The sequence below is a fragment of the Palaemon carinicauda genome, chromosome 24 (genome assembly GCF_036898095.1).
Source record: "Palaemon carinicauda isolate YSFRI2023 chromosome 24, ASM3689809v2, whole genome shotgun sequence".
NCBI classification, from domain to species: domain Eukaryota; kingdom Metazoa; phylum Arthropoda; class Malacostraca; order Decapoda; family Palaemonidae; genus Palaemon; species Palaemon carinicauda.
Window position 1 is genome coordinate 2,312,440 of NC_090748.1, and position 23,276 is coordinate 2,335,715.

The 23,276-nt window shown below is 40.8% G+C and overlaps 1 protein-coding gene across 1 annotated transcript in view; it reads right to left on the reverse strand.

The window, feature by feature from the left end:
* Ku80 overlaps positions 1 to 23,276 on the reverse strand; it is an 83,291-nt gene that overhangs the window by 13,942 nt on the left and 46,073 nt on the right. The window contains exons 9-15 of the mRNA XM_068347953.1: positions 23,067 to 23,206; positions 22,016 to 22,153; positions 16,408 to 16,553; positions 15,788 to 15,929; positions 6,959 to 7,086; positions 5,325 to 5,485; positions 521 to 739 (exon numbers count right to left, since the gene is read on the reverse strand). Coding sequence (XP_068204054.1) covers positions 521 to 739; positions 5,325 to 5,485; positions 6,959 to 7,086; positions 15,788 to 15,929; positions 16,408 to 16,553; positions 22,016 to 22,153; positions 23,067 to 23,206 — 1,074 coding nt within the window. The remainder of the gene's footprint in view (positions 1 to 520; positions 740 to 5,324; positions 5,486 to 6,958; positions 7,087 to 15,787; positions 15,930 to 16,407; positions 16,554 to 22,015; positions 22,154 to 23,066; positions 23,207 to 23,276) is intronic.

Genomic DNA, 23,276 nt, shown 5'->3' on the forward strand with positions numbered 1-23,276 from the left:
AATGGAGGGAGTGAGGATCTACAGCTGGTTTAGCCATAAACAAGCTACATAGTTCACCCTTCCCCCAAACAAACAAACTTCTTACTTTCAGAATTCACTTCTGCAAAAGAGAAAGAAAATGAAAAAGTTTGACAGGAGCTGTCCGTACATGCGTGCACAACAGCGGCCAAACCAAAGTGAAGGCTTGCCAGATGGAAAAGGGAAAGGGGCTCCTCACCAAACACCCTCACTAGCTGGATAACCACCTGTTACCCAACTTTAACTCGATTCCGACTTGTGCTGAAACAATCTCCATAATTACAGGTCAAGGGTTTGTATGATGCATAGGAACAAATGTATTATATGCTGTTCTTCAACTTTACCAATACATTTGCTGACATAATAAAATAAAAATCTACAAATCTACTGATAAAACTGATGTTCAGCTTTGCAAAATGATTGTATTTCAACCCTACCATAACACTTTAATACAGGTACTGAAATAAAAAGTTCAATGAAACAGGAGCCACAAGCAACGTACCTTCCTTTACTCTGTCCCATAACGGCTGAATTGATCTACTTATGACAACATCTTTCAGCTGGGACATAAGGTCATTGTAGAGGGATGGATCAATTAGACAAGATTCCTTTCTAAAAGCTGTCAAAGAATCTATGACCCTTGACAAAACCACTTCACTAGATGCTCCTGGACTCCAACTTTCTACCAACTGAAGGATGATATCTCTCATCTGACTGCAAACTGAATAAAAGGAAATATTTCATTATAACTGTATGAAAAGTTAAAATTAGTATTACAGTATATTAACCCTTTTACCCCCAACGCTATTTCGAACTTCCCAACCCTTAACCCCCAGGCGTTTTCTTTTTCACGCACATTTTGAAATATATTTCTTTTAAAATGGCGCTAACAGTCTTAATTTTCGTCATAGAGGTCAGGTTGGTCTCATTATTTTGGAAAATGCCTGAAGTTTCTCCAAAAGTTATCAAAAATATGCAAAAAAGTGTAAATAGCAGTTTTTTGCAAGGACGTACCAGTACGTCCATGGGGGTAAAGGGATGAGTTTTGTGAAACGTACCAGTACGTCCATTGGAGATAAAAGGGTTAAACACTTTAAAAAATTCTTGATGATTTCCTTTACTGCTGATACGGCAAAACTCTTAAATAGGCTTTTACAGATCTTGTGTTTGTTATTTGAATATTGATTTATCAGAGACTTTAGGCACTGAAATGTTTTTCTAAATATCACTAAAGTTTAGGAGTGTAATTTCCACATGCATGAAAAAGGGGGGGGGGATTATCTAATGACAGTAAATATATGCATGAGTGGAAGTGTGACTGTACAGGTTTTCCTGATATTTTTATAATCTAAAATTTTGTGGACATGCAAAGGTTACTCTAGTGGTATATTATTTTTTTTCCTCTGAACCTACTTCATTGGTACATTACTAGTAGGGGATTCAGCGTTATGAAGCTTCATCTGTGGTGGATAACGGGGGAGGGTGGGCTGTGGCACCCTAGCAGTACCAGCCGAACTCGGTTGAGTCCCTTGTCTGGCTGGGAGGAACGTAGAGAGGAGAGGTCCCCTTTTTTGTTTCATTTGTTTGATGTCGGCTACCCCAAAAAATTGGGGAAAGTGCCTTTGTATATGCATGTACATTATAGTTATTGATCAACTTTAATAATTTTGCAATGATTTCTCTAAACAATTTCACACGTAGGCCTTCATAATTATTTTGTGGTAATTTTTCTTACAAACTTTCATACGTAAGCGTTTGTACTTAATACATCATAAAGGTAAGATTTTACCCTCTGAAAGACAAATAAAGTTACTATATAAATAATTTGTTTTATATCACGGCAAATGAGTAGTTGCTTTTCAACCTTAGTTCAATCAAAATTTACCAGTAAAATTTTAAAAATTGAAATTTTCCCATATTCTTTCCCTTCAATATACACATGCCCTTAGTAAAGGAAGTAACATTCCAGCGGTAAGTGGTAATTGACTTGCCAGTGTGTCTAGATCTCTTTTCAGTTTCTCAATTGTGATCAGTCCTCTCAATATTGTTTAGCAAATCACTGCACATAAAGTTGTCTTCCCCTGGTTTTCTTAGCATTTATTGCATGAAATGTGTATGGGTATGGTTTCTAAAACCTCAGGATCATCATTCCCATTGTGTATAACATTGGGGGCATTACTGTGATTTAAATAACCATTGTGAAGTGTTTTTCCCTTACAGAACCTCTTATGTAAAAGTTGATTTCAATGATTGCTGATCTAGTTAACAGTTCAAATCCCGGGAAGACTAGGCTAGTTAATTATAGCAAGGATGTCAACGATAATGACACACCTCCACCTTTAAACAATTCACAAAATCAGCTAACTTTCAATAATGATGAGCTTCATAAGTCTTGACATAGGCTGCCTTCCACTGTTTAAGTTCTGAGGTCCAGTGAATCCTCTCTTGAAAGCAAATACAGTACTCTGGTCCTATCTGGCATCTTCCAAACCTAATCTAGCCCCCTCCCTATGTTGAGTCAAGTGTCAATTATATTTCTTTCATTAAAGGTTCTGGAATGTCGCTACACAGCACAGATTCAAAAGCCTTTCATAGAGCCTCAAAGTCTTTAATTAGGCTACTTTAGACCTTTCTTCTGTTAAATCCTTGCAGGCTGCAATCCTAGTCACTCTATAAAACAATCATATTGTGAGGCAGGAGAAGAAGTTTGTAGCTGACCCTCATGTCACCCAACTCGCTCAAATAAGCGCTCCTAAACAACTTCATATTATTTATGTGGATAGCAAGGCATATCATGATTCCCTTAAATGTTGATGGGTTGAATGAAGTTATTATTTTCACCATGGTTCAGATAAGTGTACATAGTTTTCTAGTAAGCTCAGCTGCTACCTCATCACATGTTAAATCTAGCAGGGTTGAAGTAGGTGCTAGTACAGCTGCCAGAACGAGTACTTGTGCACAAGTACAGCATCCCAATTTATACCGTATAGTGGTAAACAGAGAAATTAGCTGATTTTCCCTGGGACCAAACAGTTCAACCTACAGTACAGGAGGAAGAGAGAACCTTTGAAAGTGAGGCATTATCTCCTTTTTAAACACTACGTAACTTTATTGATGAGAAATACTCATAAGTGGAGTACATTTAGTTGGATGCACCTGATTCTTCCATATCTGTGAACGCAGCTATTTCCAAGGCTCTTTTTATCCCTCAGGTAGATTGATTTGTTATATTATTGTTTCAGATTCTGAAAAAGGCTAGAAATTTTGGTTCCTGTTTAGGTCTTAAGCTTTCTAAAAGACTCGTCAGATTTCAATTTGATTTTGAGTCTTGACTCTATCATTGCACTACATAAACAAAAATCTTTAAATTCAGTTTTTTTTTTTTTTACTAAAGCCATGCTGTTTGGGAAAAATCACATAGGAAGTGTTCTTGAATCACTTTCCTTTGTAGATTTTAAATGTGTTCATTGAGTTTTATTTGGCTTCCCTATGGGTTTTGTTAGCATTCAATTCTTACACTGAGGAAGCACTGTTTAAAAAAAAAAAAAAAACATATGCTCCTTTCAGATTGTTTCAAGTGTTTATTGCGTTATAAGTTGTCTTCCCTGCTGACTCTGTGTGTTTTACATAGAGCAACTAACTTTAGATTTTCATAAAGGCTGAAGAGCACCAGCCAAGTTCAAGATGAGCAAAGAGATTAGATGTTTTTTGCAGAGTGGATAACATCATAACAAGCCAATACTCCCTTAACAATCAAGTTAGTAATGAGTTTATACATCTCAGCTTATTAAACTTCCTTGGTTATTTTCAGTAGGCCAGTGAATCATTTCTTGTGGGAGGCAAGTCTCATTTGTCTACCCACTTGCTTCTAGGGGTCACTCTATCTATCTACCATGGCACTTCCCCAATTTTGGGAGGTAGCAGACATCAAAAAGAAACAAAAGGTAAGACTTCTTCATTGGTCCTCTTAGTCTGATGAGGGACTTAGCAGAGTTTGGTAGGTACTTCAAGGGCGCCACAGTCCAACCTCAGCTGTCTTCCACCACAAACGAAGCTTCATATGTTGACTCCCTTACTGCCGGTACCTCAGCAGTCACCAAGGTGACCCGAGGTAGCAGCAGGGTCTATCGGAACTGTCACAATCGCTAGCCATTCATTTCTACTCCAAGCATGCTCATTTGCCTCTCTCACATCTGTACTCCTGTCACCTAGGGCTTTCGTAACTCCATCCATCAACCTAAAATCTCGTCCTTCCTTTTCCACTTCTCCCATCTACTCTTGCATTCATCACCTTCAACAGATGACCATTTTCCATCATCTCTACATGAATAAACCACCCTCAAACAAATTCATATCCACTTTAACAGCCATACTCCTCAACACTTCATCTCGAACACATTCAATTTCTGTCTCTCCGTCACTTTCATTCACCACATCTCCAATCCATCCATAATAAATGGTACAATTACTTTCTAATACAGAACTCTCTTAACATTCATTTCTAACTCTCTATTCTTTACTACTACCATCACTGCTCCCCACACATTACATCCTTTGTTCACTCTCTGATGTACATCTGCTTTCACTCCATTTGCAGCAACATAAAAACCCCAAGTACTTAAACTGATCTACTTCCTCAAGTAACTCTCCATTCAACATGACATTCAATCTAGCACCATCCTCCCTTCTTGTACATCTCATAACCTTACCCTTACCCACATTAACTCTCAACTTCCTTCTCTCACACACCCTTCCAAACTGTCACTAATCGACACAGCTTCTCCTCCAAGTCTGCAACCAATACAGTATCATATGTAAACAACAACTGGTCATACAGTAATTATACAGTGTTCCTTCAGTGAGGTTTCAGAATGCTCACTGCTTTACAATCGAGTTCTCTCATAGAGTCTCAAATTATTTGATTACTTTAGGAAATTCTACAGCTAAACCCTTGCAGTTTCACACCCCTACTTGCTCTATTAGTTATCTAAATTGCGAGATAAAAGGAGCAGGTAAGCTGGATCCTTATATCTCTCCTCTCGCTAAAGTAAGTGTCCTTCAGCAACATCGTTCTTATTATGGGAGATGGTATTTAATATCATTAATACTTTTTATCTTTTGATTCATAAACCATGTTACGCCAAATCTTGATACTTTTTCTTTGTGTGCGTGAGCTGGAATTACAAATTCTGTTTTCATAGCTTAAGTTTTACAAGATTTTCTTTTAGAACAGATTTTAAAATGGTTAATACTTCAAAATAACTTACTGTGATAAAAAACTTCTTATATGAACAATAAAAACATACTTAGACTGAAATTTGGAGCTTCTCCTTTCAATAGTCCATAAAAGTCTTCAACAGGATTAGCTGTTGTTATTTTCGTTACAAGGACTCTGGTCAAATCACTGCTGGTCAAAGTGTCATCAGCGTCATCAAGTTTAAGCTTTTTGTTGCTCTCTTCTTCATTACTGAAATTATTAAAAGAAACTTGAGTAACAGCTGTAAGAAATACAAAATAAGTTACATTTTTTTAATAAACATCACTTGAGCATCCCATCTTTCAATCTCTTAACCTACAATTGTTCAAGAAAAGTTTTTAAGATTTTGAATTCCTAGTCTATTACACTACTTTACTAACTCTCAATCATTTGCAATTTCAATTATATTGTATATGTTTTACATCTCAAAACTCACATATGACAAATGTCTCTTCACAAGAGGGCAGAATAAGCATTACCACAATCTCAAAACTAATACCAAAACCATCTTTACAGGAAAATATGCAATCACCACACCTGGCATTATGGACATGAGTACCGTGTAAGAAGCTCTTCTAGAAGGACACTTCAAAACTCAAACCATTGTTCTCTAGACTTAGGTAGTGCCATAGCCTTTAAACCATGGCCTTCCACTGTCTTAGATTAGAGTTCTTTTGCTTAGGGGTACACTCGGGCATGCTGTTCTATCCAGTTTTTCTTCCTGCAAGTGACTCCTCAGAAGGAAAGATGTGGCTGCCCATACCGAGTTCTGAAACTTGTTTTGAAAATCAGGACATCATGGCATCTCTTCTCTTCAAAACCAAATTGGCCTACTGGTTGCTGACTTATGTGCTAGGAAGTTCACAGACTTCTAGGCGGACAACAAAAGACTGGCTCTTGTACTTCTCCACAAACTCCAGGGTTGATATCCCCGTTGACTTGTTAAAGTACGTCACTGCACCTGACCACAGGGTAAGTTAAGGGACTGCCTAGAAGAAGGCCATGTCTAACAAACTATGGGCTCTGACTCAGAGGCTGAGAAGTCCATGCCCTCTGCCTTAAGTGTCTCCAGGGAGAGTCTGGCCCATCAGTGAGCACAAAGACAGGTCAACCTGAAGAAATGCTCATACAATATGGTTGCACAGAACAGCTCCCTTCCCCACATCAAGGCACACACCTGCCACTGCACAGGAGGCCATGACCTACACTCATCACAGGGATGATTGTAAACAATCAGGTCCTTGATAAGCAAAGAGAGAGAGTAATAATCTATATATGGTTTAGCCAAAACCAACAGTTTTTATTATCTCAATTAATTTAACGGCAGAGTCAGTTATGCTGAAAATATATTTCAAAGGACTCTGGTTTGTATGAACGTAGGAACAAATGAAGTGCCATCAAGCCAATTTTGTTTGCCATAGAGCACCATAAATGACATTTCTAACCATAACATACTGTACAAGAGTGGAAATTATCTTAATTCTTTAAAGCTAGAGGTTGAAAAGAGGAAGCATCAGCAAACAAAGCAGGGTGAATCGCAGGTAAGATTCGTTGAAATAATATGCAAAGGTATGTATACAAGTATTATTTCTGTCACTTCAATAGACCACTTACTCTGAAAATTCTTATATTTTCCATTCTTTCGAGAAACATTTATGGTTGTGAAAAATCTTCATACTATACCTGGCAAATAGATCTTTATTGTCTCTCTTGCTTTTCTTTACTATTTTCTTGGTGGGGAAAAGAGAGGCTAACTTCTTGGAGCAGGCATCTCTTCCCTCAATTACTTCTTCAGGTGGCTTTAAAACACTCTGCAAAGACAAAAAGAAGTGGACTCCCAATTATTTTGTTTGTCTTGATGTTAAAAATTAATTTGTAAGCCGAAAAATATGAAACCAAGCAGACTGAATAAAAAAAATTAATTATTACTGATATGACCAGTCATTCACATGAACATAAAATGTTCAAATAAATAATCACACAGCTCAAACACTTACTAGAACATTTACAAAAAGAATATTACAATCATTTCCCCAGGCCTCGCAGATCCTATAATCTTTTTGTTGATCAACTGATATTTATCAAAATAAATATTTTGGTATATATCACTGCAATTATAAAGCTTCAGCCTTTTCTTATCAAGTTTTGTTAAATTAAATAATTACAAACCTAAATACCTTCTATGATATTCCAAAATAAGATAAAACACTTCACTTGTCTTTCACCTTAATTCTACTATTTACACAAACACAAAGTTCCTTTGAGGCCAAGTTTTTAATATCGGGTGATGTGGAGCAGTAACTGGTTACAGAAATATGGCTCAGGATAAATATCCTCTGAAAACTCAGAATCAAGAACCTACAAATGCTAAGTATTATCAATCTCCAAAAGGTTGAAGTTTCCCTCTCAAGGTCAAAGGTATACTGCTCAAAAGGATAACAGACTTATTATTATCATTATTATTATTATTATCATTAAATGCTAAGCTACAACCCTAGCTGGAAAAGCAGGATACTATAAGCCAAGGGGCCCCAACAGGGAAAATAGCCCCGTGAGGTAAGGAAATAAGGAAAATTTAAATATTTTAAGAATAGTAACAATATTAAAATAAATATTCCTATTTAAACTATAAAAACTTTAACAAAACAAAAGGAAGAGAAACTAGATAGAACAGTGTGCCCGAGTATACCCTCAAGCAAGAGAACTCTAACCCAAAGCAGTGTAAGACCATGGTACAGAGGCTATGGCACTACCCAAGAGTAGAGAACAATGGTTTGATTTTGGAGTGTCCTTCTCCTAGAAGAGCTGCTTACCATAGCTAAAGTGTCTCTTCTACCCTTACCAAGAGGAAAGTAGCCACTGAACAGTTACAGTGCAGTAGTTAACCCCTTGGGTGAAGAAGAATTGTTTAGCAATCACAATGTTGTCAGGTGTATGAGGACAGAGGAGAATCTGTAAAGAATAGGCCAGACTATTCGGTTTCTGTGTAGGCAAAGAGAAAGAACCGTAACCAGAGAGAAGGGTCCTATGTAGTACTGTCTGGCAAGTCAAAAGACCCCATAACTCTCTAGCGATAGTATCTCAACGGGCGGCTGGTGCACAGGCCAACCTACCGCCTACAAATACTAGTGGTAAGTTCTAAGGATTTGCAGGAGATTGGTTATAAGTTTAAAAGCAATGGAAAGGTAGTCAAAGATGAGGAATCTAAAATTTTTTAAGCAACTCTCCTAAACCGTCATTCATGATGACCAGTTTTACTGATGGTGAATTTTTTTAATTCAGTCCTTGTCTTTTACATAGCACTGTGCAACTTCAAAGCTGCTAAACTGAAAATCTCTCAACAAAATACCTCTAATGCCTTATCCTAATTCAATCTTCTATATCACTTTTAGTTATTCTTGATCTTCGTTGGTATCTTATTTCATTCTATAAACGTCCCATGATGTTCATATTGCTTTTCTCTCGAAGCTCGTTGTTATTGATGCTTACCATTAAAAATGAAAAAAAAATTGTTCTTTCCTTCTATTATAGTTAGGCCCCTAGTAAAGTGTTGAAGCAATCTAGTGACTAAAGGCAACAGCAATGGCTTGCCAAAGTCATACCATCTATGTCTTCATTTTACGCATCGCATTTGGCTTGGATGACAGGTCCCTTACTCCAGTTTGTTCAATTTAGGTTTTGAGTACCTTTAGAGTACAGTATTATGGTTCATAAAATTGTTGTGAAGAATGTGAAAGCCTAACTGCCTATCTTATGGAAAAGTATGCTTCTATGGTTGGTGATCAAAGTTCAAAGCATAAAATAAAACTTGCTTTTACTTCCAGTAAATTTCTAGAGAAGACTAGGTTAGCTGATTATAGTAGGGATGATGACGATAATGCTACTCTGGGGATAAACTAAAAACTGTACAAACGAGTATAGCTTTGATACTGATGAGCTTCAAAAGCTACCCTTCTTTCGCAAAACCTAAGATGGCCAGTGAGTCTTTACCTATCATCTATAATTCATAAATAACCTGCCTTGTTTTGAACCCAAGCCTAATTCCTCAAGTTGTGACTAGTGGTGGCTATGCTCTTTTCAGTAAGGGTTCTATGGTGCACAGCGCATTACAAATTTAAGATCTACTCATAGAACCTAAAATTCTTCATTAACATCAAAAATTTTAAGTAATTTTTATTTTTCCTAACATACTTACCGAGAACTACTTTCTTAGGAGTTACCTGTAATCTCCTCTCAACCGACCAGAGTTTTGTGTAGTATACCCTACGTCCGTTTTCTATGGAGGACTAACCCAGGAGTAATGAGAACGTGCCCCGAGGGTAGACCTGCGCTAGGTCGGCATCAGCTTGGGTCCCGTTAGTCAGTAAGTTCCTCGGATGTTGCAAAAAGTCCCTGCAAGGGCAGAAAGGCACTCGGGGAAGGTAGGGAGGGCCATTACCCGAAAGTAGTTCTCGGTAAGTATGTTAGGAAAAATAAAAATTACATGTGTGGTTATCTCCGGTAGGGATAGGAAACGGGGATTAGGGTGAAAAGGAACGAACCTGTGTCTCCTGGTTTTACTATCCACGATTGTGCCTGGGGCTTCACCATTAAATCACTTGGAGCGCGGAGATGACTGTCCCAATGGAGAACCCGTCTAAAGACCTTCTTGAGTAATCCTTGAGGTAATGGGCAGTAAAGGTCGACTGGTTCGACCAGGTGCCCGCCCGAAGGACTGGCCCACTGCCATGTTCTTCTCAAAGGCTAAGGAAGTGCTTAGTCCTCTAATGTCATGGGGCTTAGGAGTACCTGGCACGGCCAGTCCCTCCTCCTTATAGGCCCTGGCAATAACTTGTCTCAACCAAAAGGATATGGTATTCTTCGATACCTGCTTCTTTGTAACACTTGTGGAGACGAAAAGGCTCTTGATGCCCGGCCGGAGATGTGCAGTCCTCTCAAGGTATTTCCTAACGGCACGGACAGGGCATAACCTCAAATCCTCTGGATTCCCAGTCTTAGGAATGGCTGGCAGTGAGAACCCCTCGAACTTAGGATCCCAGACTGCTGGATTCTGGGTTTTCGCCAAGAACGAAGGGACGAACTTGAGGGAGATTTCTCTCCATTCTCTCCACCCCTTCGAATGAGAGACGTCGTAAGACAGCCCATGGATCTCTCCTACTCTTTTCGCAGAGGCCAAGGCCAACAAAAAGACCGTCTTGAGAGTGAGATCCCTGTCTACAATATCTTTCATCGGTTCGAACGGGGGGCTACTTAACATCTTCAGAACCCTAGCCAAGTCCCACTGAGGCACCCTAACAGTTCGAGGAGGGAAGGACTGTTCAAAACTCCTGATAAGCATAGAGATGTGTCTAGAGGAGCCCAGGTCGATGCCCTTAAGAAGGAAGACTTGACCCAAGGCTGCCTGTACTCCTTTTATAGCTGGGATTGACATCCCTATCTCGTCTCTGAGATATACTAGAAAGTCTGCGATATCTGGGACTGAGGCTTTGAGGGGCTTGATGTTCCTTGAAGCGCACCACTTCGTAAAAGAGGCCCATTTCGCTTGGTAGACCGCTGCCGACGACCTTCTCAGGTATATCGACATCATCTTAGCAGTTCCTGACGAATATCTTTCCTTCCTCAGGAGGCGCTCGATAGTATCCAGGCGTGAAGGCGTAGAGACTGTGGGTTGTCGTGGAACCTGAGAAAGTGTGGCTGTTGTAGAAGATCTGGCCTGTTGGGGAGTGGCCATGGAGGATGGCTCGCCAGGTCTTTTAGATCCGCAAACCACTCTCTCCGGCCACCAGGGCGCTACCAAAGTCATCCTTAAGTTTCGGGCAGCCCTTACTCTGTTGAGCACTTGCCTGATCAACGTGAAGGGGGGAAAAGCGTACACGTCTAGGTTGTCCCATTTGTGCTGAAAGGCATCCTCCAAGGCTGCCTTTGGGTCTGGGACAGGAGAACAATACACGGGGAGTTGTGCGTTCAGCCTGGTTGCAAAGAGGTCCATCACTGGGGAACCCCACCGTTGAATGATGAGCCTGGCTACTTCTGGGAGGAGGGACCACTCTGTTCCTACTATCTGACCCATCCTGCTGAGACCGTCGGCTAGGACGTTCTTCTTCCCGGGGATGAACCTTGCCAATAACACTATCTGGTTCGCCTCCGCCCAATCCAGGATCTCTAGGGAGAGATCGCACAGCTCCCTTGACTTGAGGCCTTCTTGCTTCTTTATGTACGCTACTACTGTGGCGTTGTCGCACATCAACGCCACAGTGTTTCCCCTTAGTAGATCGATGAACTGCAGACAAGCTTTTTGGACTGCCTTCAACTCTAAGACATTGATGTGTAGGCCTTTCTCCACGTCCGTCCAAGTTCCTCTCGCCGTATCGTTGAGGAGATGGGCTCCCCATCCCTGGTTGGAGGCGTCTGTGAATAGGAGCATCTCGGGAGGCTCGGTCGCGAAGGGCATCCCCTTGAACGTATTCGACCGGCACTGCCACCACTCCAGGGAGGGTATTGTGTTTGGCAGAACTGGGACTAATTTTTGGGGCGAGTCCAGTTGGTTCCAGAAGCCCTTCAGGTTCCATTGGATGGCCTTGAGCCTGAGTCTCCCCTGGGGAACCAGTTTCTCCTATGACACCAGATGACCTATTAGCCTTTGCCAGTCCTTGGCTCTCCTGGGTTGCCCCGAAAGGAAAGGCAGAAGGATCTTTATTAGATTGCTTACCCGTTCCTCTGACGGAAAGGCCTTCACTAGTCGGGAATCCAGTGTCATCCCCAAATAGGTCATCCTGGTGGAGGGAGACAGGTTTGATTTTTCTGGGTTGATCATGATACCCAGACCCTTGCAAAATTGAAGAAGCTTTACACCCTGCTCCTTCAAAACGTCCTCTGAGGAGGAAAGAAGCAACCAGTCGTCCAGGTACCGGATGAGGTGAATACCCCGCTCGTGAGCCCACACCGAGACTGTCGTGAAGACTCGTGAATACCTGGGGAGCAGTCGACAACCCGAAGCAGAGGGTCTTGAATTGCAGGATCTGGGTACCCCATTTCACTCGGAGAAACTTTCGGCTTGAGGGATGGACCGGGATTTGGAAGTATGCGTCCTTGAGGTCTATGGTCATCATGTAGTCTTTCTCCCTCAAGGACTGCAAGACCGACTTCGGAGTGTCCATTTTGAAATCTGTCTTGCAAACAAACTTGTTGAGAGCTGACAGGTCTATCACCGGTCTCCATCCCCCCGTCGCCTTTTCTACCAGGAATAGTCGGCTGCAGAAACCTGGTCCCGGGTGCAGGACCTCCTCTATGGCGCCCTTCTCCAACATAGTGGACACCTCTTCTTTTAGGGCCGCCCTCTTCAACGGGTCCTTGGGTGCCAGCCACTCCGACAGGCTGGCCGGAATCAAAGGTGGAGGTTCCGTTAAGAACGGGAGCCTGTACCCCTCCTTCAGTACGGATACTGTCCAGGGTTCCGCTCCGTGAGCCTTCCATACTTGCCAATGTCGTCTGAGGCATCCCCCAACCTGAGGCTTGGACAGGAGTAGGGGGCCTCCCACTCTACCTCCTCCTGGAGGAGCGGCCTGAACGGCCTCTCCTGGAAGCAGAATACCCTGTTCTAAAAGAGGCAGACGCTGCTGGAGCTCCTCTACGGGGGGGCTGTGGCGCTGAAGCCCACGAGGAAGAAGGGGCTTCTCTCCTCGTCAGGCTAGGAGGGGCCTGAGAAGTAGAGGGCCCGTCTGATGCTGACCTCTTGTAGGGGGGCCTCCTTACCGGTTGAGGCCTGGGAGCGCTCACTTCCTTTCGTTTAGCTACCTTCTCCATTATCTCCTCCAGCTGTTTCAAGGGGAACACGGAGTCACCCCACACAGGAAGGCTCCTCATGGCCCTCGCCTCCCTGTCTGGGATCTTCCGGGAAAGCTTCGCCAGGATAGTATCCCTCTTGCGTAGAACCCAGTTCGCTGAAAGGGCAAGGGACTGATAAGTAAGGAACTTCAGGGTCTTGCCCCCAGAGATGATAAGCTCCTTCAGTAGGTTCTGTTGCTCCGGGTCTGTTAAGTCATATGTGGCTTGTACCCCTACCAGCGTGGAGGCCCACCAGTCCAACCAAGAGGAGACGTGCACCAAGTCTTTCGACATCTCCTCCATCATCGCTGCCTCCGACTGCGAAAAGCAAATCGGGGCTGAGGAGGCTCTGTCCTAAGGGGCACCCTGTCCCAGAACTCCGAGGGAAGGCTCCACTTTGCAGGCTCCCGGCCGTTGTCCCTCTGGCACATAGAACCTACTCTGGGACCTGAGTCCTTGGAGCAACTTCAAGGAGCTCTGTGTTTTGGGAGCTTCGGCATTGCCTGCCACAACTTTATATACATGAGCCCATCCCAGGACTAGATCTCCGGCCACAGGCAGGGCCAGGAAGGTTTTCTGCTGGACGGGTGCCTCCATCAAGCGGCTCAGGCTGGACCTCAATCCGATGATGCCTTCGTATCAGGCCTATTACCTTCCAATACGCCGAGTCCTCGGTCGGGGAACCTTCTCTACTGTCAGCAGTACCTTCTGTCTGATCCCGAGGAGCCGGGTCACCGGGCACTCCTACCGGGCGCTTCGGCTCTGGATCAACAGGTACTCCCCTGCGGTGGTACCGGTCTGCCCCGGCGGGAACTTCCACACCAGGGTTGGGGGCCAGAACGGGCATCGCCGTGCCGGCGAGGACTACCGTCCGTGTAATCTCTCTGGGGGACGAGGACGCGGATCCCGTGGGCTGACCCGACGGAGGGAACCGTTCCTTTAAGTCCAAGGGCCGAGCCAGCTGTGCTGATTCGCCCAGGCTGCCCGTACGGAAGCACGGCTCCCCCCGCTGGGCGGGGTGAGCCGGAAGCTTCGCGGACTTACGCCTGCCTGAAGAGGCCTTCTCACATTGCCCCCTGCGAGGGTCATATCTGCGGCTGGAAGATGGCCTTCACGGCGAGTAATCCCTGGACCGCCGGTCAGGGGAACTCTGCAATTCACTCCTACGGGGAACGAAGACCCAATCACCATCGGGGGACCTACTCTTCCTGTACTTCCTCCGTGGAGACCGGGACCGTTTTCTACTGAACCTCGAGCGGGACCTTGAGCGGGAACGCCTGCTCCTGGACCGTTCTCTCCGTCGCTGGTGCCTCCTCCTCGCTTCCCCTTCTGAAGAGAACGAAGCGCCATCATCTGAAGAGCCCGACGATACTGTACCACCCGACCGACGGGCAGGAGCGGGGGCTACGGAGGGCTTCGCTACCTGCTGCGTTCCAGAGGTCGAGGGTTGTAGGAAATACTCCGGAACCGTCGTCAGAGGAGCTGGAAAAGAGGTTGGACGTACTACACTAGGGAACCAGGTATCCAGGCCCTCTTCCATCCGCATTGGGGACCTACCTGGCGTTTTAGGGAGCCTCCACCCGAAGGGCTCACTTACCGTGGAGTCCAACTTTTCCTGGGCGTCACCAGCCGCTGAAGTACCTGAAACACAGGCCCACAAAGCGGGCGAAGAAACAGGCACAACATTACTACACCACAAGGGGTCGTCGGAGGAGACGTGCCCCGCAAGCACAAGAGCAGAGTCTCCAGAACCCCCAGACACAGCACTATCAGGCTCCCCACTAGCCTGAGAAGTCCCAGCAACCCCCACATTAGACTCCTGGGGAAGGGCCCTCGGCTCTTTCCCCGCAACGGACTTACCTCGTCCTCTACTCTGGGTAGGGGAAGGCGAGACAGAAGCCCCGTCGGACCGTCCACTGGGTGACGGTAACGGCGAAGAGATGCTAGATTTCCTGGGCGAGCGTTTCGACGACTTCTTCTTAGTGCCATAACGCACCCACTGGATCTCATTCCAGCTAACACACTCATTGCACGTATCCGATGGCGAGCACACACTGCCTCTACAGGAAGAGCAAAGGGAATGAGGGTCCACTTCGGGCTTGGAAAGGAACGCTCCACACAACTTTCCGGCTCTAGGCCCAGGACAACGGCGGATCTGCTCCATCGCACACAGCCACAAGACACAGGAACGAAGGGAATAAACAAGGAATACACTTGGGAAGCACAAGGAAAGGCAGTGAACACGCGAGAACACAAGGGATAAGCACAGAGATACCACGCGGTAACCACGCGGGACACACGAGTCGGGACACAAAGGGTCGTAAGAGAATGAGAGCGGCATGATGGTATCACGACGCGACCAGAGAACTTACTGACTAACGGGACCCAAGCTGACGCCGACCTAGCTCAGGTCTACCCTCGGGGCACGTTCTCATTACTCCTGGGTTAGTCCTCCATAGAAAACGGACGTAGGGTATACTACACAAAACTCTGGTCGGTTGAGAGGAGATTACAGGTAACTCCTAAGAAAGTAGTTCGAGGTAAGTATTTGTGTTGGAACAAATTTTTTTTTTTTCAAATTGCTATATATCAAATAAGCTGCTAATTTTAATTTTTATTAGCTAAGCTACACGTGAGACATACAACCTACTTCTATTCTTAGGGATAAAGAAAGATAATCTCACTTACAATAACATGATCTGCCGGTGCTGGAAGGGGGTCATGCTCATGAACAGCTCTATGAGTTAAAGCATTACAGTAATGTTGAAGCTGTGGGTTTAATACCACTGAAGGCTCTAATAAACTTTCTGTAGCGCCATCATCATTTTCACTGAAAAATACAATTAATAGTTAGGCAAGCGTTAATCATATTCAAATATATGGTACAATCCACCCCTTTCATCCATGGATTCACTTATTTAGTACACAGTTGACCACTTTTTACCAATTTAAAAAAATATGCAAAAAATGTACATATAAATGGCCAAAGAAAATATTGTCAGTATAAAATTTCAATGTCCTGATCTAAATTTTTAGTACAGTATGTATTCACTACTGATGTGTATTGTGCATTTAAAGTAAAATTACAGTTCTTCATCAAATATCTAGAGAGATAAAACATTTTGAGTTTTAGTGTCTACTAATATCCATGGACTCCCATACATATAGGAGGGACACGAACACAATACCTGTGGATATGTAGCTTCAACTGAACTATATTAATCTTGAACAATTAATTTTATATTTTAATAATCCAATTTCAGCAGGTTATCTATTAAAAAATCTACTGAATCATATTTGACTCTTACTTCTCTTCTGTAAGATCCATGGCAGTTATGAGATCATCCATAGCTTGCTTCTCACTGTCTGATAATTTCTCAATTGTCTTAGAGAGAGACGGGAAAGTGTATGACCTGACATCTTCTTGGAAGGGTAGTGGTATCCATATAAGACACTGTAAAAGTCAGCATTAAGTTCATCCAAACTATTACAAATAATTCCACATAGAAGCACCTATGCTTTAGCTGTAAAAGTAGGAATCAAAGGCCCTCTGATAATCGTACTTCCAAATACTGTACTGATATAAATACATACATATAACGAGGCATTTCCCCCAATTTGGGGGGTAGCCGACATCAAACAAATTAAACAGAAAAGGGGACCTCTCTCTACGTTCCTCCCAGCCTGACAAGGGACTCAACCGAGTTCGGCTGGTAATGCTAGGGGTGCCACAGCCCACCCTCCCCCGTGACTGATTTTTGAGTTATAAAAGCTTAAAATAGTAATTTACTAGATTATAAATACTTAAAAATAGTAATTCTTTGACTTACAAAAGCTTATACAAATTTATATTATTTATAAAATTAAAAAACATACAGTAATTTTCTGCATCTACTTTACATGAGGGGGGGGGGGGGGGGGGGGGCTGGCTAGCTTGGAAAGGAACACACATGATAGTCGTTGGTTTGCTGTAGGCTAATTCCTCCACACTTGATCTGTACATACACTAACATGAATCTTGTTCTTAAGACTAGAAATGAAAACTAAAGATTTAAAACACTGGATTATAGGTAGGGAAATGAAATGGACAAATGAAAATAATGGAACCAGGAATCAAAGGAATGCTACTAATAATCATTCCCTCCTATAATGTGATGTGCAAAGGATGTTGCAGGTAGCCCTAAATGTAGTGCATACACATACACTGCAGCTTTGACATATACTGTATAGGAAATATAAAGCTTCCCTATACAACTAACGATGCAGAAAAAAACTGATAATTGACCTATAACATAGAAATGGAGAATCACTAATGAGTTGTGGCCACCTGAAATTTATAGTTGGAGTGTTTAGATATGAAAGTATTATTGTAATGATTATTAGGAGGGATTTTAACACCACCCTGGATAGGTACGGTGGGTCGTTTGCGACCCCGAGCGTCAAAAAAAAACAGGTTTTTCTCACGTGACTCACCCCTGTGACTGAATTTGTGGGTGATCGACCTGCAGGAGGTGTCTCCCCTACACGCTCTAGTAGTGTCCAGATGTGCATTGCTGTAGCTGTACTCCTTCCCCGATTTCTGAGACGCGTCGGGGTCGTTCGCGTCCGAGTTTACCCTTCTGAGGTAGTTTGCATAATTATCAAAGTTATTACGTATTATGAAATTGTCGTAGAATGGTGCAACTTGTATAGGTTATCAGTTGTGGAAAGTCTTGGTGGATTGTTTGGCTACCATGTGCATGTTTTTTTTTTTAGTTAAAATGTCGTTCATCACCACGAGGACCATTTTACCGCGAGTGCCCCTTTTTCATTTTTTTTCATTTTTTTGCCAAGTCATTTTTCCGTAAGATATTGCCAAATAGTGTCGTAAAACTTTTGCTTGTTTAGTGTTGGAAAGTGTGTCTAGATGATCTGGCTACCCATGCATGACTTTGTTTTTGTCAGATACGACGTAGTTATTGGTATATTGGGTATATAACTGCGGTTACCAATTTCTGTTTTTTTTTCAATATTTGTAAAAATTACTACGTAGTAAGGAATTGCCGTATATTATTCATTTTTTTTTCATGTTTATGTGTTAGAAAGTGTGCCTTGATGGTTGGGCTAACACGTGCATGTCTTTTTTTTTATCTGAGATGTCGTATATTAGAATGTCGGGATTTACCGCGAGTGTCCCTTTTTAATTTTTTTTAATTTTTTTGCCAAGTCATTTTTCCGTAAGATATTGCGAAATAGTGTCGTAAAACCTTTGCTTTTTTAATGTTGGAAAGTGTGTCTAGATGATCTGGCTACCCATGCGTGATTTTGTTTTTGTCAGATACGACGTAGTTATTGGTATATTGGGTATTTAACTGCGGTTGCCAATTTCTGTTTTTTTTTCAATATTTGTAAAAATTTACTACGTAGTAAGGAATTGCCGTATATTATTGATTTTTTTTTCATGTTTATGTGTTAGAAAGTGTGCCTTGATGGTTGGGCTAACACGTGCATGTCTTTTTTTTTATCTGAGATGCCGTATATTAGAATGTTGGGCATTTTTCCGCGAGTCCCCCTTTTTATTTGTTTTGCATTTTTTTGCTTAGTCATGTTACCGTAAGGAATTGGCAAGTAGTGTCGCAAAACTTATATTTTTATAGTGTTGGAAAGTGTTTCTAGATGATCTGGCTACCCATGCCTATTTTTTTTTTAGCCAGATATGGCGTATATATAAGTATGTGTTCGATTTTCCTGTGATTGCCATTTTTTCGTTTTTTCCCATTTCTTTCAAAATTACTACGTACTAAGGAACTATCACAGAGTAATATTTCATTTATATGTTTATTTGTCGGAAAATATGCCTTGATGGTTTGCCTAGCACGTGGCTGAAATTTTTTTTTTCTGAAATGCCGTATATTAGAATGGCCATTTTTCCACGAGTGCCCCTTTTTATTTGTTTTGCATTTTTTTGCTTAGTCATGTTACCGTAAGGAATTGGCAAGTAGTGTCGCAAAACTTATATTTTTATAGTGTTGGAAAGTGTTTCTAGATGATCTGGCTACCCATGCCTATCTTTTTTTTAGCCAGATATGGCGTATATATAGGTATGTGTTCGATTTTCCGGTGATTGCCATTTTTTCGTTTTTTCCCAATTCTTTCAAAATTACTACGTACTAAGGAACTATCACAGAGTAATGATTCCTCTAGATGTTTATTTGTCGGAAAATTTTGTTTACTTTTTTTTTGATTGAATATCATCAAATTTTTTTAGCTAAAATATTGTTTTACATTTTTTTTTTCGATTTTATTTCCCTTCAAAAAAAATTTTTTGGGTCAGAATTTTAATTTTATAGTCGTAAAATAATCGACAATTATCCAGCAACCCGCCATACAATTTTTATGCATATCCAATAATAATTAGATTAGTAAATAACACCTTGAAATTGACATACCCTTCCTACATTTCAAGTGGCAGATTAGGGAGTCTGAGTCAGTGTGGTTGGCGGCCATTTTGTGGACATATCCGAAGCGTAAGCTGCCCTATCTATATATATTCTTGTTCCCTATAGAATTTGTGATATTTTGGTGTATTTTTACCTGCATAAATATCATATTATATATTAAATATATGTATTTTTTTACAAAATTTCCAAGTACTCAAAAAATTACCTTTAGATATGGCCCCTGATATAAATGTAATTTACAAAATAATGAAGATTTTTTTACATATTTCTATTTTAGGATAACATATGTTTATTCCCTAAAAAAATTAGCCACTTCCTATTTCATTTGGGTACCCAAAAAAATTCATGAAATTTGGACAATTTTTTTTGGCCAAAAAAAGTTACCCTTTATTTCTCATTTCAGATCTTCACCTCCATGGGTCTGACTTCATCCAAAATACATCAAGATGTGTCCTAAACATTCAAGAATCAATTCCTAAAAGGATTTGTGTATATATGTATAAACTTTTTTTTTATGAATTTTTATGTCAGGTCTTTTTTTTTTCTACTTAATTTTTTAAAATATTTATAATAAATAGTTTTTCTGCAGATGAGTAGTATTTATCTTTACAGTTGTTTTAAGCATTCATTGAAGTTTTTTTTGGCAAAAGAAAAAAGGAGGTTACTGCAAAAACTGATTTTTCAAGAATTTTTTTTGGCGTCGGGGTCGTTCGCGTCCGAGTATACCCTTAAAGGGGTGCCCGAGGACCGTACCTATCCAGGGTTAACACCAAGCAGAAAATACAAGGAATTCAGGCATTGCACAAGATTTTAAAAATTGGAGATTAATTTATAAATTTCTACCTTCATAAAATAAATTCATTATAGCACACTGTTAACCCTTTTACCCCCAATGGACGTACTGGTACGTTTCACAAAACTCATCCCTTTACCCCCATGGACGTACTGGTACGTACGTCCTTGCAAAAAACTGCTATATACATTTTTTTTTTTTGCATATTTTTGATAACTTTATGAGAAACTTCAGGCATTTTAAAAAAGAATGAGATCAACCTGACTTCTCTATGATGAAAATTAAGGCTGTTAGAGCAATGCAAAAAATATATACTGCAAAATGTGCTTCGAAAAAAAAAAAAAAAAAAAACGCCTGGGGGTTATGGGTTGGAAAGTTCCAAATAGCCTGAGGGTAAAAGGGTTAATGATATTGTATTATCTTGAAAGTACGAAAATATGTCTTAGAAAGATGCCCAATGCAGCCGAATTAACAAAAACCAGTAAACTTATCACTAAACGTGCATTTAACTGAAAAAATGTTAATCAAATTATCAAACAATTATGAAACGAGTGATGATGCAATAAACTAAAACACAATTTTTCCAACATAATTAAGGGCCTATTCCTTATAGTGGAAATCAATCACTCAATACCTCTCTCTTTAATCTTATCAGTCCATATTACAGAGAAATTGACCCACAATTAATGGAATTTCAAGTTTAGGATGAGAAGGAACAGGGATGACACATCCACCCCTTATTATTGTTATGGGTTCTATCATTACTTGACAGAATACCGCCCTAGATGAAAAAGCAGAATCATACAAGCCCAAAGACCCTCGCAAGGAAAGCAGCCTTGCATGGAAAGTTAACTTAGAAGTAAAGAACTATAAAAAATCTTTACAATGTTGAAAAATTAGTAACAGATAAACTGCCTTTGCCTTAAGTCATTGGTCTTCTGAGATTTAATAAATGCACCAAAAAGGTACAGAGCTTATAAAATGCATGAGCATCAAAGCCCAAAAGCTCATCATTAGCTACAGTTGTAGCTTGGCTAGTAATAATGATAATAATGATGATAATAATAATACAGTAACAATATCCTCATTGTCCCTATTATAATCAGGTAACTTACGTCCCTCCTGAATTTACCCCTGAACTAAACATTAGTTACCTTTTATATTTGGAAATCTTAATGCGGGTTTACACAGTCAAGCGGTTCGTCGAACACAATTCGACAGAAGTCTGTGAAATGATGCTCAAATGTGTGAACGGGGTATATGGTAGTCGAACACGTTTGGCAAACGTTTCGAAGAAAGTCTGTTCTCACCCGACTTTTGTGGGTGGGGCTTCATTGCCGACAAACCTCATGCATTTGTGACCGACTCCACCTCTTCGAACCATTTGACAAGCAGGTTCGACAACAGTTCGACGAACCGTTTGACCGCATAAACCGCGCTTTAATCTGTCTGGTCAGTTACCCACTGAACATATCTCTTCATAAGAGGAACAATAAGGACTTCACATTCCTCACACGTATTACCTAAATCACAACATTGCTTCCTAGATGTTATCTATGTAACTAACGAGTAAGACTCATCAAATGAATGCTAATTATTACCAGTAATGTCTTCTAAATTTCATTTCTGTTTGGGAAAAAGAAATTAATCTTACTTATTATTCATGAACATATTCAAACCTACCTCATACTCTTTAGTAATTTCAGGAAAGAGGACACCAAGAACAGGGTCGTAATTTTTGTTGTAAACCCTACGTGTAATCCCCACAAAATCCAGTACTTCCAAAGCATGAATAAAGGCAGAAAGAGCAACAGCAGCTGTCTGAAAAGAGAATCATTATCATTAAGTACATGATTTTTTAAGAACCAAATATATAGACAAAAGGATATCCAAACCAAAACGCAAAGCCTACAAAAATTCAAGCATTAAAAGAAAGTACATGTATTCCCAAAGCTAGTAAAATTTCCCATTCAAGACAAACAAGCCATACTATAATATTCAATGATATTTAAAGATATTTGATGATGCTTATTGATTTTTGACATCAGTTAATAATGACAGCCATGACATGTGAATGCTACTTTTACATTACAGTTTCTATAATGCAGCAGTTTAACACAGTGATAGCTAAAGTATCATAAGGAGCTCATGATAAGAACAGGGCAGTTATCAACTACAACACCAGAATGACTAATGAGTATAGTACTGAATTACACACAAAACATTACTTACTTTGTAAAAATTACTATAGACAAACCGATAAATTACATGTAATATATTGAAAGTTATACAACTATGAAAAAGAAACTTCGAGAGCTTATGAAGTTACATATTCATCCTGAGAATTGCCTATAATTTATTTTAAATACCAAAATCAGAGTCCTCATACTTTTAACCTAAAAAAAATGATGTGAGATGTTTAATATTTGATTAAAGAGGCTATTTCCCTCCCTATATGCACATAGTACACATGAGATAACTAAAGCACTAATGATTGCATTTAGAGAATATGGAAAAAAATATAACAGAAATAATTTGAAGGAAATCATAAGGTTTGAAGTGGTATTGCAAAATAAAGATGTTCAACTAGTCACCTATTACATATTTTATTAATAAATGCAGAAAAGGCTTGCTATGTTCCACTCTTTTGCTTTTCATTTCTCCATGAAATTTCTAGTTTAGAAATAGCAAAAAGAGGCATAACTGTGAATGAAAGTAAACAAAACTGTCTCACCTCATCACCTTCCCGACCGGTAATAACAAGAACTTGATCTCCAGCACGGAGGTGGTATGAAACATTAGATCTTCGGGTGAAACCAAGAATGCTTAAAGATCTTGGGGAATTGGAGAAGTATTTCAACTGCATGTCCTCATCTATAAAAATAATGATAAAATTAGTTACGAAATGAGAGAGAAAGCTCTTTCATTTAACTATTTTTAATTA